The sequence below is a fragment of the Dermacentor variabilis genome, chromosome 10 (genome assembly GCF_050947875.1).
Source record: "Dermacentor variabilis isolate Ectoservices chromosome 10, ASM5094787v1, whole genome shotgun sequence".
Taxonomy (NCBI): domain Eukaryota; kingdom Metazoa; phylum Arthropoda; class Arachnida; order Ixodida; family Ixodidae; genus Dermacentor; species Dermacentor variabilis.
The window spans coordinates 84,601,860-84,616,674 of NC_134577.1; the positions used below are offsets into that span (position 1 = coordinate 84,601,860).

General features: G+C 47.5%; 1 protein-coding gene across 3 annotated transcripts in view; it reads left to right on the forward strand.

The window, feature by feature from the left end:
- LOC142560758 (negative elongation factor B-like) overlaps positions 1–14,396 on the forward strand; it is a 41,782-nt gene extending 27,386 nt beyond the window's left edge. The window contains exons 7-12 of one of the 3 annotated variants that reach the window (XM_075673081.1): positions 1,138–1,197; positions 6,515–6,671; positions 7,468–7,688; positions 10,934–11,044; positions 12,284–12,451; positions 14,212–14,396. In XM_075673081.1, the coding sequence (XP_075529196.1) occupies positions 1,138–1,197; positions 6,515–6,671; positions 7,468–7,688; positions 10,934–11,044; positions 12,284–12,412 (678 nt within the window). In that variant the 3' untranslated portion in view covers positions 12,413–12,451; positions 14,212–14,396. The remainder of the gene's footprint in view (positions 1–1,137; positions 1,198–6,514; positions 6,672–7,467; positions 7,689–10,933; positions 11,045–12,283; positions 12,452–14,211) is intronic. The other 2 variants (XM_075673079.1, XM_075673082.1) reach the window with 2 other exon arrangements.
- Positions 14,397–14,815: the final 419 nt, after the last annotated feature.

The window sequence follows — 14,815 nt, forward strand, 5'->3', positions numbered from 1 at the left end:
GACGGCGCGCATCAAGCCACACCAGCCTTCTCGCTCGCTCTCGCATGCTATCCGTCGAGTCCGCAGCAGATCACATGACCTTCGACGCACAGCGATTGAGCCGAGCGAGCTCGTCGGTCTAGGCCGCGCATGCGCCCTGCGCTCCGGTGTTTGCGATGGAGCGTGGCGACTGCGCAGATGAGTAGCCGCAGCTGTGGCTCCGTTACGGTGTGCTAGAATATTTCTAGTATACGCTCTAGCCTCGTGTAGGATCGTAGGCTTGAGCTGCGCGAAGGTCATCGCCTGTCGGTAATGTACGGGTTATCCAAACGAGGCAGAGGCGTGTTCCGGCTCGACCCTCGGCTTTCTTTAGGGGTGAACAACAGGTAAGGATACCGTGCCATGCAAATCCCGGTCGGACCCTGCGGCCATAGCAAAGCCCTGCTCGGATCCGATTGCGGCAATTTTTCATGTGGAATCCCAAAGCACTTATTAATTTGGGATGCTATCCGGTTTTGGAGATGCACCCTTCTATAAGCGTTGAGGTTCCGCAAGAGCCACGGATCTGGCCGCGATTGTACTTGTGCTTTATTTTGCCGGTAGGCACCCAGTGACAGCTCCATTCTGCCTCCCGAAGTCGTAGCGGATCTTCTACGACAAGGTCGTCTGCGGTTGGAGAATTGAGGGTCAAGAGACCAAGCCTAGACATTTTTATAGGGCCAGCTACCACGAAGCGGTCTTCCACAAGGAACCGTTGCACCTGGCCACGGGTCATCCTTGTGCATCACGCATACGAGGCGGATGTTCAACCACGAGGCCGCCGCTGTGCTTACTTGCTCACTCGAGACCACTCGAAGCGCGTGATCTCCGATGCACTTCGATCGTCCGCATTATTGCTATCGCAATAAAGATAATTGTATATTCAAGCATATTGACTGCCAAATTTCTGAATAGTATACGAATCGAACAACGAAGACTAAGACTTCTCCTTAGAAACAGACTAGCAGATAATTTTGGGCGGGTCGAGATTTCCGTGTTGCTTGTCTTTGTCGCTGCCATTTTGAAGCTTAGATAAGAAAGGTGCTGTAGGTAGTATAGGCGTGTTCTTGACACAGGTATCGCTATAATTTTTTTCTCTACGTGGCGTCTTTGATGCAGGACGTGCAGCTCATCACAAAGTTTCTGCCATCTCTCATGTGCCTCATGGTTGACGATCAGGTGAGAAATGCTCTGTGCATTGTTCTTATCAAAGTTTCCCATGCGCAACATACATCGAGACATACCAGTACGCCAGTTATCTTTATAGAAACACGTCGCAGTAGTAGTAGTACAAAATGAACTTTAATGATAAGTAAAAATCGATATAATTGTTTATTTAATTAGTTAAACCCTGTCTTGCACAGGGGAGCGTTGTTACACATTACCGTAAAGGAGTGTTAATAAGAAGGCACAAAATTATTCTTATGTATGCGATGTTAGGTAAACGTAAAAAAAAAGACACAGTGGACAAAATTAACCACACAGAAATTAAGTGTTTCTAGACATAAGCGAAAGGTAGAATGGATTCTTGAAAAAAATTACGCATATGCAATAGACATCTTGGAATTAACGTGAAGCGAAGCGCTCGTGAAGTGGTCATTCAAATGCTGAATTTGGTATCACGGTAAACTGAGCCAACTCTGAAGAAAGATCCGACGTTTCGGAACCGCGCGCGAGTTTCCCTTTGTTCACCGACTTCACAAGGAACGCCATGCGCAGTTCAGAAACGTCGGACCTTTCTTCAGGTTTGCTCAATTGACCGCGTTGAACTTCAACGCAGACTGCAGACCAATTCCGTTCTCAGTCATTCTAGGCTTTATTTAATCACTGGCGCGGATTACGACCCCATCTGTAGTAAGTGCGACCACGGAGTGTTCGCCACTCGGGAACACATTCTCTGGGGATGCGAGGGTAACCCTCCCCCACAATCATTACTGCCAGCTCCCTCCAAGGGAACCAGCTGCTGATAAGAGCAGATAAGAAAACACAAGTGGCACTCGTCTCGTGGGTCCGAGACGTCACTCCCCCCTGGGAGCCACACTAGGCCTACCTGACCTAACAACCCTGCATTGGCAAATAAAGTTGTTTCTCTCTCTCTCTCAACGAATTACGCCTGACCAGGCCAACTTTTCGTCGAAAGCTAGACTACTCAAGTGCTACAAATTTGTCCGTTTCGTTCCTGCGTCTTTGGGGTGAGGGAAGCTGGCCCGGGCGCATGTTCCGTCGCGCACCGGTGACACGCGTTACACGACACACGCAGTTATCGCCTCAAGAGATCTGGTCGGCGTTAGCACGATTGAAGTGTACACCTGATTGTGGCCTCATTGGTTAGGGCGTCGGGGCTGCGGTGCTGTGGGAACCGAGTTTCGATGTCGCCGTCGGCTGGGCAGGCAGGCGATGAACTTTATTGAGGTCCTGAGGAGCGACTCCGAAACCCCCTTGCGAGGGAGGAGCCGCTGCGGGCCGCCGCCATGTCGGGACGGGCAGGCCGTGCCTGACCACCGTGCCGTCAGGTAATTCTAACTTTTTTTTAGGCATGACCTATTCGGTAAGACAGTATGTAGCACCCATCAGCCACTGCAAAGAAAGTCCGGCAGAGCTCGCAAGGAAAGCTTCGCTCTAAAAGTGGTATGTGAAAAGTAATTAATAAAGGCAAAAATGAGACATCCAACCAAACGTAGCTAAGTGCCACAAAGGAAACCCATACGGGTTTCTCGAAAGAAAAGCCTCACAGGTGAAGAAAAATTCGTCCTGGTCCGGGACTTGGACCCTGGACCAGCCACCGAGTTTCCGGGCCAGCCGCTCTACCATCTGACCTAACCAGGCGGCTAGCAGATGGCAGGGCGAAGTCGAATTTATCAACAACTCGAAGCAAAGACAAAAGTATGATGTACTAGTTCTGTGGATACTACTACGTCAATGTCAAAAGCATGTAATGCTATAGCCTTGCGACCAGCAGTGTCAAGACCTTTACAGCAAACGAGTAAGCGTGGATGTAACCGTGCTAGAATAGAATAGAATAGAACTGGCAGAACTTTCGAAGTTAATCAACAAGCGTAAGACAGCTGACATAAGGAAGTATAATATGGATAGAATCGAACATGCTCTCAGGAACGGAGGAAGCCTAAAAACAGTGAAGAAGAAACTAGGAATTGGCAAGAATCAGATGTATGCGCTAGGAGACAAAGCCGGCAATATCATTACTAATATGGATGAGATAGTTCAAGTGGCTGAGGAGTTCTATAGATTTATGCAGTACCAGTGACACCCACGACGATAATGGAAGAGAAAATAGTCTAGAGGAATTCGAAATCCCAAAGGTAGCGCCGGAAGAAGTAAAGAAAGCCTTAGGAGATATGCAAAGGGGGAAGGCAGCTGGGGAGGATCAGGTAACAGCAGATTTGTTGAAGGATGGCGGACAGATTGTTCTAGAGAAACTGGCCACCCTGTACACGCAATGCCTCATGACATCGAGCGTACCTAAATCTTGGAAGAACGCTAACATAATCCTAATCCATAAGAAAGTGGACGCCAAAGATTTGAAAAATTATAGACCGATCAGCTTACTGTCCGTTGCCTACAAACTATTTACTAAGGTAATCGCAAATAGAATCAGGAACACCTTAGACTTCTGTCAAGCAAAGGACCAGGCAGGTTTCCGTAAAGGCTACTCAACAATAGATCATATTACCACTATCAATCAGGTGATAGAGAAATGTGCGGAATATAGCCAACCCTTATATATAGCTTTCATTGATTACGAGAAAGCGTTTGATTCTGTCGAAACCTCAGCAGCCATGGAGGCATTGCGGAATCAGGGTGTAGACGAGCCGTATGTAAAAATACTGAAAGATATCTATAGCGGCTCCACAGCCAACGTAGTGCTCCATTAAGAAAGCAACAAAATCCCAATAAAGAAAGGCGTCCGGCAGGGAGATACGATCTCTCGAATGCTATTCACAGCTTGTTTACAGGAGGTATTCAGAGACCTGGATTGGGAAAAATTGGGGATAAGAGCTAATCGAGAATACCTGAGTAACTTGCGATTCGTTGTTGATATTGCCTTGCTTAGTAACTCCGGGGATCAATTGCAATGCATGCTCACTGACCTGGAGAGGCAAAGCAGAAGGGTGGGTCTAAAAATGAATCTGCAGAAAACTAAAGTAATGCTTAACAGTCTCGGAAGAGAACAGCAATTTACAATAGGCAGCGAGGCACTGGAAGTCGTAAGGGAATACATCTTCTCAGGGCAGGTAGTGACGGCGGATCCGGATCATGAGACGGAAATAATCAGAAGAATAAGAATGAGCTGGGGTGCGTTTGGCAGGCATTCTCAGATCATGAACAGCAGGTTGCCATTATCCCTCAAGAGAAAAGTATATAATAGCTGTGTGTTACCAGTACTCACCTACGGGGCAGAAACCTGGAGGCTTACGAAAAGGGTTCTACTCAAATTGAGGACGACGCAACGAGCTATGGAAAGAAGAATGATAGGTGTCTGAAGCAGCAGAAGCTTGATGTGGGCGAGTTGGTTGAGCATACTTAATGAAAAAAGAGAGCGCTACGAAGACAAGGACGAAAGAACAACGAGTACGACAGACAAGGCGCTACTTCCAACTAAATGTTTTTTGAAGAAACAGAACCTTAAATAGATGCAACCAAGGATGGCCCATCGTGACATCACGACCTCCCTATCTCTTCAGAAAAGCTATCTCTTTTTCGGTAAGCGTCACTGAAGGGCAACTAATGCACGTGCCCTCGGCCTTTGCAATGTAAAAAGCTTCCAATATCTCCCGTTCTAGTCTATCTGTAGACCATGCCAGAAACCTGGTGTCACGAAGATACGGACGGCAATTGTGACGTTTCTGGCATGGTCTACAGATAGACTAGAACGGGAGATATTGGAAGCTTTTTACATTGCAAAGGCCGAGGGCACGTGCATTAGTTGCCCTTCAGTGACGCTTACCGAAAAGGAGATAGCTTTTCTGAAGAGATAGGGAGGTCGTGATGTCACGATGGGCCGTCCTTGGTTGCATCTATTTAAGGTTCTGTTTCTTCAAAAAACATTTAGTTGGAAGTAGCGCCTTGTCTGTCGTACTCGTTGTTCTTTCGTCCTTGTCTTCGTAGCGCTCTCTTTTTTCATTAAGAATGATAGGTGTAACGTTAAGGGATAAGAAAAGAGCATATTGGGTGAGGGAACAAACGTGAGTTAATGACATCTTAGTTGAAATCAAGAAAAAGAAATGGGCATGGGCAGGACATGTAATGAGGAGGGAAGATAACCGATGGTCATTAAGGGTTACGGACTGGATCCCAAGGGAAGGGAAGCGTAGCAGGGGGCGGCAGAGAGTTAGGTGGGCGGATGAGATTAAGAAGTTTGCAGGGACGGCATGGCTACAATTAGTACATGACCGGGGTTGTTGGAGAAGTATGGGAGAGGCCTTTGCCCTGCAGTGGGCGTAACCAGGCTGATGATAATGATGATGAACCGTGCTATTGCTAGGCGTTGCTATTGGATTCGAATTGGTTCAACTGCTGGGGAAAAACTGATTGACAGGGATGGGAACCCGTCGTCGTACATTTATATAGACGAGATGTTGATTGTATAGTATCTTTTTAAACGTGCAGTATACCTTTACGCGCCATTCTAGTGGGGTAGATATTGTTATGATCGACCTGTCAAGAGTTAGAGACATTCAAACGTACGTTCCCACGACAAGATGATTTGCCTCGTCCCAGAAAAGGCTGTTCGGTAAGCCTGGACCTCGACCTGTCGAATATGAGAAGCACTCAAGCGGGCGTCCCCATGTCAACATAATTGCCCTCTGCTCCAAAACGTCAACCCTTTTGTTCCCGGAGCTGACATGGAGGGAAGGACGACGGAAAGTAAACCCCAAGGGCAGGACGTCGCCGACGGCAGAACCTACTTCCACAGGCTCTCCAAGAAGGCAGCGATAACCACCAGAACGCAAGGGTGAATTAAGGCCTTCATGGCCCCCGTATACGCTTGACCTGTCAAGTGTGAGAAGCGTTCAAGTAGGCGTCCTCATGTCAGCATAATTGTCCTCTTCTCAGAAACAGTGTTAACCATTTTATTCCCGGAGCTGACACGGAGCGAAGGACGACGGAAATAAAACCTTAGGAGTAGGAGGTCGTCCACGGTAGAACCTACTTCCACAGGCTCCCTACGAAGAAGTCGACGACCATAGGACTGCCAGGAATGATTTAAGACCGCTCTGGCTCCCACGTTAACTAGAACTGCTGGAGACTCGTATGAGAATCACAACAATGTACCAATGAGGTGAATACAATTTTTTCTAATTTTTTTATCATCATCTCGATGCCCGGCTTCGCCGTCGTTTCCTGATTCCTGTGCTGAAGACCCAACTCACCCGGTCGAGATCGTATCAGTAGGCATACTATTTACCGATAATTTAAACAGTTTCTAAGAATGGCGTTTGTTCTAATTGCATTTTTTTTACTTTTAATGTTTCAGTTGCGAAAGCTGGACTCCCGCACGAAATCTCAGGATGATCAGGGGACAGCCAACGCAAATACTGATTACTCGGGACCAGTTCCTGATGCGTTTCAGGCGTACGTTCAGGGGAATGCTCTGGCCAGTGTGCTCGCCGTGTTTTACGTTTTGCACGTTGGTGAGTACACATGTATCTTGGTTTATGTAATTCCACACTTGTGTTTGTTATTACGGATTCTTGGTCTATTTGTGTTGTTAATGTACACGTTTTCTATCATAAAAGCCGGTCGATTCGAACAGAAACGCAGAATTGCGAGATTTTCCTTCACAGAGTTCACACCAGAATGCTACTCCTCTTACCATACAACGAATTGTGTGTTGTACGTTGAGGCTTGAACAATGTGACCTGTAGTTAATGCGCAAGATATTACTGGAGAGGTATTCTGTAAGAGTCCACCGAGTGGACATGTCCATTTCATCTCTGCTGTTGAAGTTCCGACTGGCTGGGCTGCGCTGCGTGTCCGCAGCAGCCAGGCGCCACAGCCAACCAGCACTTCAGTAGCAGACGACATGGACATGTCCACTAGGCGGACTCTTGCCGAATACCTCCCCAGTTCAGCTGCTACAGTTTAGCCTCTCCGGTTATGGTGTTTGGTTCGTCAACGCTGCTATTTGAATGCCTCCATCTGTGCACTTACTGGCGGCCAAAATGCTGCCATAACGCTGCAGAGGAGTTACGAAGAAGTACCGTAAATTCGCATGTTATTCGAAGGGATTACCTTCTCGACGCTGATACCGTAATGTCGCTGAAATACGGCCGATCGTATAAAACATGATATTTTGAAAACGTTGCCCGCGGACTTAACGCTGTCGCATTCGGGGTGAAGTTCGACAGGTGGCCGAAGGGCCAATGTCCTGAGCCCCTGGTCACGTTGCCGAAGTTCCCCAGTCAACAGTCGCGTGCGTTCGCGCAGCTCGTCAGCGTGACCGAACGGGCCTGCTGCGTGTGCTGGGCACCCTGGCCACGGCAGAAGGCCGGCGTGCTTACCGGGACCCGTTCCTGCACACGCTGGTTGGCCACTTGACTCACATGGCTGACCACTTTGCCAGGGAGGACTTCTGCATGGTCATTTTCGATGACTTCTTCCTCCGGGGCTTGAGAAGCAGCGCTCTGAAAGGCAACAGGCACGCCGAGGTACGCCGGACATATTGGGCGCATGGTCCTTTTGTGGCTGTGCCTGCCACCCCCTGTGTGTTTTCTCGTCTCCCCGTTAAATTTTTTTTTTGCCCCGACTTCCCTCACCCAGTGCAGCGTCGTGAACGGGTGAACGCTGTGCATTTTTTCTCTCTCTTGCTCAGTTTTAATGCGATAGAGTTCAAGGCGAGCTTCAGCCACATTTAGTGCAGCCTAACGCAGGGTCTCAAAAGCGCCACGAGAGAAGAATGTGAGAAACTGACACGCGAGGCACGAGCTTTAACTTTCGAATGAGCGACTTCAGCACAGAGATGCATATGGGCGATCGTGACCTAATGGTTGGAGCATTGGGCCACCGAGTTTGAAGACGGAGGTTTGATCTCACCATCGGCCGCGCATTTCTTTATGGCATTACAGACGGACTTCACTCACTCTGGAGGTATCGAAGAGGAAGCTCGAGCTGTGTTCAGCGTACGCAAGTGGGTCGCGGTGTGTATGCGATTACAAGATTGTAAGAGACGTGAGGTGCAGAAACGTCACTTGGATGAATGTGAATGTTGCCAGCTCGCCCGGGAAGCACGTGCACGCATCCACTGTGACGTCATGATCTCTAAGAGTCAGCAATGTCAATTTATGGCCTAGTTTTTTTGTGTGTTTTGTTTTAAAGCGGGTGCAGGGACGTTGTGTCCCTTTCAGTAGGCAATAGCTACTGACTATTTCGTTTTTGTGCGGTGTTGTGCATCCGGGAACACGCGGCAGCCCTCCCTGAAATGCTGTTTTCTGCAGCTGCCGGCAGGTGGCGACACAAGTTTATGCTTGCGCTGTCGCGGCAGCAGCAGCTTGCTTTCAGCTACGGGCAAATTTGCACTTTTTTATTTTAAGAACCACGCAAATAACTGTGCCGAGTTTTATGCTAAACAATGTAGACTCCAAAAATGCAAATATTTAGCAAAATCTCAGCAAGTGCAGTGCCGCAGTGAGCGCAAAACACTTCTTTCTTTTTCGAATCTACACAGCGAAATATGCAGGACCCTGTACACGGCCGCTTCGTAACTTCGACGCAGGCTGCGTTGCTGGTTCTTCGATAGACAGTTGATACCGGCCAACGCCGCCGCCGCCTCTCACTATACATAGTATGCACGTACGTCAACGATACTCCGCGACTTACGGTTTACGGCAGCTCTATGTTGGGGAACCTATAGGCCTATGCGCGCGCCTGTTGATAAGGCACCCCAAGATGGCGGAAGGTAGCGAAAGCAAACGACAGCAGCGGATGTGACGTCACGTGCATACTATGTATTTTATGTGATCTCTCGCGCGAAGTGTAGTGAGCACCGCTTCTGCAGTGCGCGTTCACTCTTGCGGCAGATACCCGAGTTGCTATCCAAGCGCTCGTATCATCTCAGTTAATGTTCTCATGGATTCCTGCGGTCCAACTTTTCCAAGTCGAGGACCCCATGCACGCAGCTCATCACAGCGTTCGCTTTCACTTTGCCAGAAGACTAGCATTGTAATTATATAAATGGAAATACTATAGCGAGCGACTGCCTCGTACACGGCGTGATTGAAGGCTGAACGACGTCACGGTTACACGACGTACAAGCACCCCCTTACCACATTTCCGCCGATCAGGTTAAATACTTCTAGCCACGAAATATGCATTGGCGTTCGAATTAACATTTTATGCGAAGCCTATTCTCGAGCAGCTCGCGACAATGTTAACTGTAACGCCAATGAATCTCTTAGGATGTTCTGGGGGGTATATATGTAGAATATGGAGCTGGTTCCGATGATTTCTGTTAAGTAGACGTGATGTCACTGTACTGCTAGGATTCAGCTTCGCGAATGCAATATGTGTCCCTAACTAGGCTCCTGGACGATGTGATTTATCGTGCAAGTAATTAATTGCCCCCTCTTTCAGAAATCCAAGCGAAACAGTGCTAAAACGTTCTATTAGACGATTAAAAAATATACTGAAATGACAAAGAAAGGAGGTGGTATTTTGATATAATATCCTCAATTATGTGAGATTTCGGGCACCGCTAAAAACGAACACCGTGGTATGTGTCTTTGTGCTTGCTTGATTTGTCTGAATTGCGTCAACGCTGTTCTTTATTTTGTCCCGCATAAGGCAGCGTGTCGGTTCCCAAGACAAACGCGATGTCGGAATTCCGTTTTAGAAGGCCTTGCATAACATTATGGGATGTTTACGTGAACTTCGTTTAATTGCATATCAGTGTAGAGCAGCAGCCGATGCCTTTGATAAGTCCCATCTACTTGTATAGATATATGCTGAATACGATATATATAAGGGCAGTTTTCGGATGCCGAGATTTCCGAATCAAATCAGATATCAAAGTCGAGTACTCGATATAAGTGAACCACGGATTTCAAATCTAATACAGATATTTTTTAAAATTTCTATATGAATGTGAAATATGAAGGCCGCGTGGTGTCCGTTAGACAAAAGAAAGTGGACCTGTTCTCATGATTTTGCACATATAACGCGGTTACACTTGCAAGGCTACATCGACGCAGATCGTTTTGGAGAAACGCTGACAAGGGGCGGTTGCCCGAATAACAGATTGCTTTTCATAAATAGGACAAACAATTTCTTGCGCTGAATAGAGGCGAGGCAAGTGTACTGAGGAGCTATTGAGAGCAAGTCAGCTACTCGTGGTTTAACTCACAGAGTGACGCCTGTGTACAGCAGCCGCGGTTAACCCTGCCGCAGTATCATTTAGAACGATCACTACTTGCAATTTGCCTTCTGGCAGTGCATCGGTAAGCAGTCTTATCATGTAATATTATTACGCGCGGAGAGATACAAACAAAGGAACTATAATGTTTTTTACAAGAGCTGAGCAACCGGAGACGAAGAAGAAGAAGACGAAGTCGGAGAAGACGAAGAAGGAGACGGAGAAGAGGAAGACGAAGAAGTCTGCCAAGCCCAGACGCCCGCGTCTTCGTCTTCTTTTGCGCCGTGTCTCGTAAGCGCCTGTTGTGCGGCAGCAATATGTAGGGTAGCAAACCAGGTGAAACCTGGGTAATCTCCCTGCTTTTCTTCTTCTTCAGTCTCTTATCCTGTATTGTCGAACTGAAAGGAATATTCGAACGTTGCAAATAATGAATTAGCAAATCCGAATACAAATAAAACATAGAAGACTTCGATTCGCATTCAAAATCTTGAATTATCGAACGCTCTTATTTTTTTATTCCCTCGTCGCGTATGTCGTCTTTTACAGACTACGAGGATCACTGCGAAGCATTTGATGCGCCTGCTGTGGCACGTGCATGCCAAGTTGCCTCCCGCAAGGCTGAATGGCCTGGTGAAGAAACTCCAGCCTTTTGCCCGGGTGAGCTGTGATTCACCGGTGCCCGTGTTATGACAAAAAAAAAAAGCAGACAGTAAGCGCTGTGTTTGTCGTGACAACTGTGTTTGTCGCCCATGTAATTGATATCGCAATAAACAACGCGTGGCTCTGCTATCACAAACACCAGAGGCCACCGGAGTTGGGAGAAGGCCAGTAAATTAGTGCCAAACAGCACACTTAGTCTAACTTTTGCTGGGCTTCCCCCAGATCCGCTGGTCTCGGGTGTTTGCGATAGCCACGCATTTTTTTTTCCACTGTGAGAAAGAGGACCGCCGAAGCGAGTGCGCGCGTTTTTATGGGAGAGCAATGACGGCACACCACTTTTGCCTCCGCCGCGCCGCTCCTTCTCCCCCGCTAGGCACCACTCACTTTCGCCGTGTCGCTATGCTGCATGATGCTATTTTTATACTCGGCTTTCCGTCTCTCTCTCAGGTCTCTCCCCAGCTCGGCGAAGCTGCGGACGTCAAGAGAAACGCAGAGAGCGCTCCCTGCGCCTCGGGAGCGTTCTGCTCGGTTTGCTCCCAGAACGCTCCCGAGGCGCAGGTTGCACTCGCTTCGCCCTGTAGGCAGCTGCAGATTTTCAGAAACGCGCCCACATACCTAGCAGTGGAACTGCTGGTTACGTCAGAACACCCACCTGATAGGAAACTGCTTGTAATGGAACTGGTCGCTATCCTCTCGGATACCTGTAGGGCTCTCTCGCGGCGTGAAAACCCTACAAACTATCGCGCGCCGAGCCAGGAGCTTCTTGTAGCCATTAGAAATAACAGTGCGTTCTCGGCTGCCGAGAGCGTTCGCACCTGATGATGACGAAATGAAGGAAATGAATTCACGTAGTAGTGACAACACGTTCTCTGGTAACAGTAATTACACCTTATGTTTTTTATTTTGAGAACGGCCTGCCCTATGGCACAGTAAAAGAAGCACTAGGGAAAAAAAACAACAATCTATTCATGCTTAACGCAAGCGCATGCAGCTTGAGGTCAAGTACTTCACCCTATTTTTGTCCACTATGTATCATTGAACACGCACGTACAGTACATCTCGAACACAAAGTTGTTCTTTTTGCGTGTGTGTGTGTGTCTACGCATAGACTCACGTGTGGCCATACAACGTTCCATACAACGTTGGCTGGCTCTTTCCTGAACTACGTAGCAGTGTAGCAATAGAAGTGCGCTATAGCAGAACTGGCTGATTAAGGGATCGAACTTGTCGTTTCAGACCAGCGAAGACCTGACAACCGCATATAAAGACTTGCTAGAGAAAATAAAGTGCGTGACTCCTCCAGCAGCAGGACGCGGTTCAGAAAACCCTCCATTTCCAAGTTCACCGGCGTTGACATCAATTTGACTTAGAAGGTCCTGCCGTCGAAATAGAGTAAGTTAATTGGTAAGCAAGCAAAATCCATGCAAAGGAAGTTGTTTGCTATTTCCTCATAGAAGGTTCGCAGTGTCCCGACAGGAGAGCGGCCATCAGCGGTCTTGATTATACAGTTTCCTATCTGAAACTAATGCGCTGCGATTGCTCAGCTACTAATAGTCGAATACATGAATTTGTGTGATATTTGTGCTTGTAGACTTAAACGTTCTTATCTGAGAGACCCAATTTGCCTTTGTTGGTGTAATTTTGAAGCAGTAATATATTTATAGACGCAGAAGGCAATACAGCTCGGTGGAAATGCATGATAGTAGAGAAACTGTGACACGTATAACCCGCCATTTTGTTGAAAAAATGATCTGCTTGAATAGTCACTATCATCGTCAGGCCGTAAGTACGAAGTTTAGAGAGATTCATCACTCCCCTGATGACTGAACCGTCACGCTTGCAGGTTCCGTAGACACTAGCACCAAACTTCCTTCTAGTAGTTTCTTTATCAGAAAACTATGGCCTCAGTATGTTGTGCAGGTGGGTCGCGGAAGGATCGTGGAGGGCGTCAGAAAGAGCAATAAGATCCGGAGGCCCCAGTAACGGGACTAAGGCTATGACGACGATATGCAAAATGCGATGATACGTACGCATACTCACATTTCATTAAAAAAAAAATTGCGGTTCCACATAGAAAACGGAAGCACACGCAATTGCAAGTTTGTTATCGCGAGGTTGCCTGCACGACCCAATGCGCTTCGCAATGACCCGTTCGTGAGTGAGGGCGCTTCCAAACTTTTCGTCAGGTGGTCCCGGGTGAAGCGAGGTTCCTGCCGCGGCGCACACGACGCTTTAGTTTCTTCACATTCAAAGACGTGAGGCAACTTTAATTGTCGAGGCGCCATGTGCTCCTTGTTTTTACTGACGACGTTCACGTAATCGACCGCACTTAGAATTACTCTCGCTTGGGTGGAGTCTTCCGAGCTGCTCCGGCGCATTATTAATCCGGATTGGCTTGGCAGATGGCGCTTGTGCCTTCTTCGCCGATGACAATGCCGAATACAGTGTTGTGGTCTGTGAGCGACTGATAGGCGATGACGTGAATAGTTACTGTAGTAGTGCGTTGAAGTAGTCTATCTACGACGTGAGACTGCATAAAGTAATAAAAAATTATCGGACTTCGTTCATTTTGCCACTTTTTTTGTTAACTCGGTCTTTCGAATAATTCCACCAAATCTCGCAGTCCCGCGAGGGGAAGTATTAGCGGAAATCAACTGTATATTTTAGCAAGAACGTCGTACGCCTGGCCAGGGTCAGCAGCGTAAGGAAAGTGGCGCGGCTTTGCGGCGGCTTGAACTTGGAGGCTGTGCTCGGTAAACCTGTAATGGGCTTAAACCTAAACCTAAACTTGAAAGCTTCTTGATAAGCTTTAGCATGCAAGAAATGTGCTAGGTGCTTTTAAATATACCCTCATCTTTGAAATCTGAAAACACCTGTTCAAGGCACGTCATTATTCAGAGAAACGGGGACGGGCGATGTGTTGGTGCAAGATAAGTAAATGTTTCATTGCGCTTGAGGTGAAGTTACAGCGAGAATCAACACGGGATCCATGCCGCGTAAAATCCTTTCAGTAGACAAACTTTTCCATTGATGGTGAGTTCACTGTGTAGTCGGTGCTGAGACATCTGCAACTTTTGTTCCACACCTAGACTTGCACGCAAGCAGCTTCATCGTTTGTTGTGCTCAAGCGACGTCACAGCTTTCGCTCTCTATCTTCTTTGCAGATTACACGTTGGCAGTTGCCGAGACTTGAAGCCGCTGTTGCGTTATGAAGTTGTAAAACTTACGCCGGAATTGATGGGCCGGGCATTGCATGAACGCACAGGCCCGCTTACCCAAATCATCCGTCCATACTTCCTATAGTGACTTCATTTGTTCATTTGAAATAAACGCCCAGAAAAATGGCGCACCTTCGTATTCTTCGTAATTATTTACACACAACACGATAAGGAGGGCCTTTGTGCATATGCTAGTCAGTGTTGAAATACACTAGAATGCAATCAAGAACTCCAAGTGGCCTTCCCGCAATGTGGATTTCGTAATAACACTGTCATACTGAGCAGCTGCTGAATTATTCTTGCTTTCGTGCGACAACATACGATAAAAAGGAATGCACTGAAGCAACGGCAGCGCCCTCACCTAGCAATATTAAGCGCTTTAGCAGTGCGTTGGCTGCCATATTTTGGACAGTGTGCATGTCACAAAAGGTATCTTGACACCTGTAGAAAGGGTTTCCAACAAAACTACTTGGTAGTTACTAATTGGTCGTTACCTTCTGCATAAATCCGTAGCGACTACGGTTCACCTGACCAAGAATACGCCAGAAAT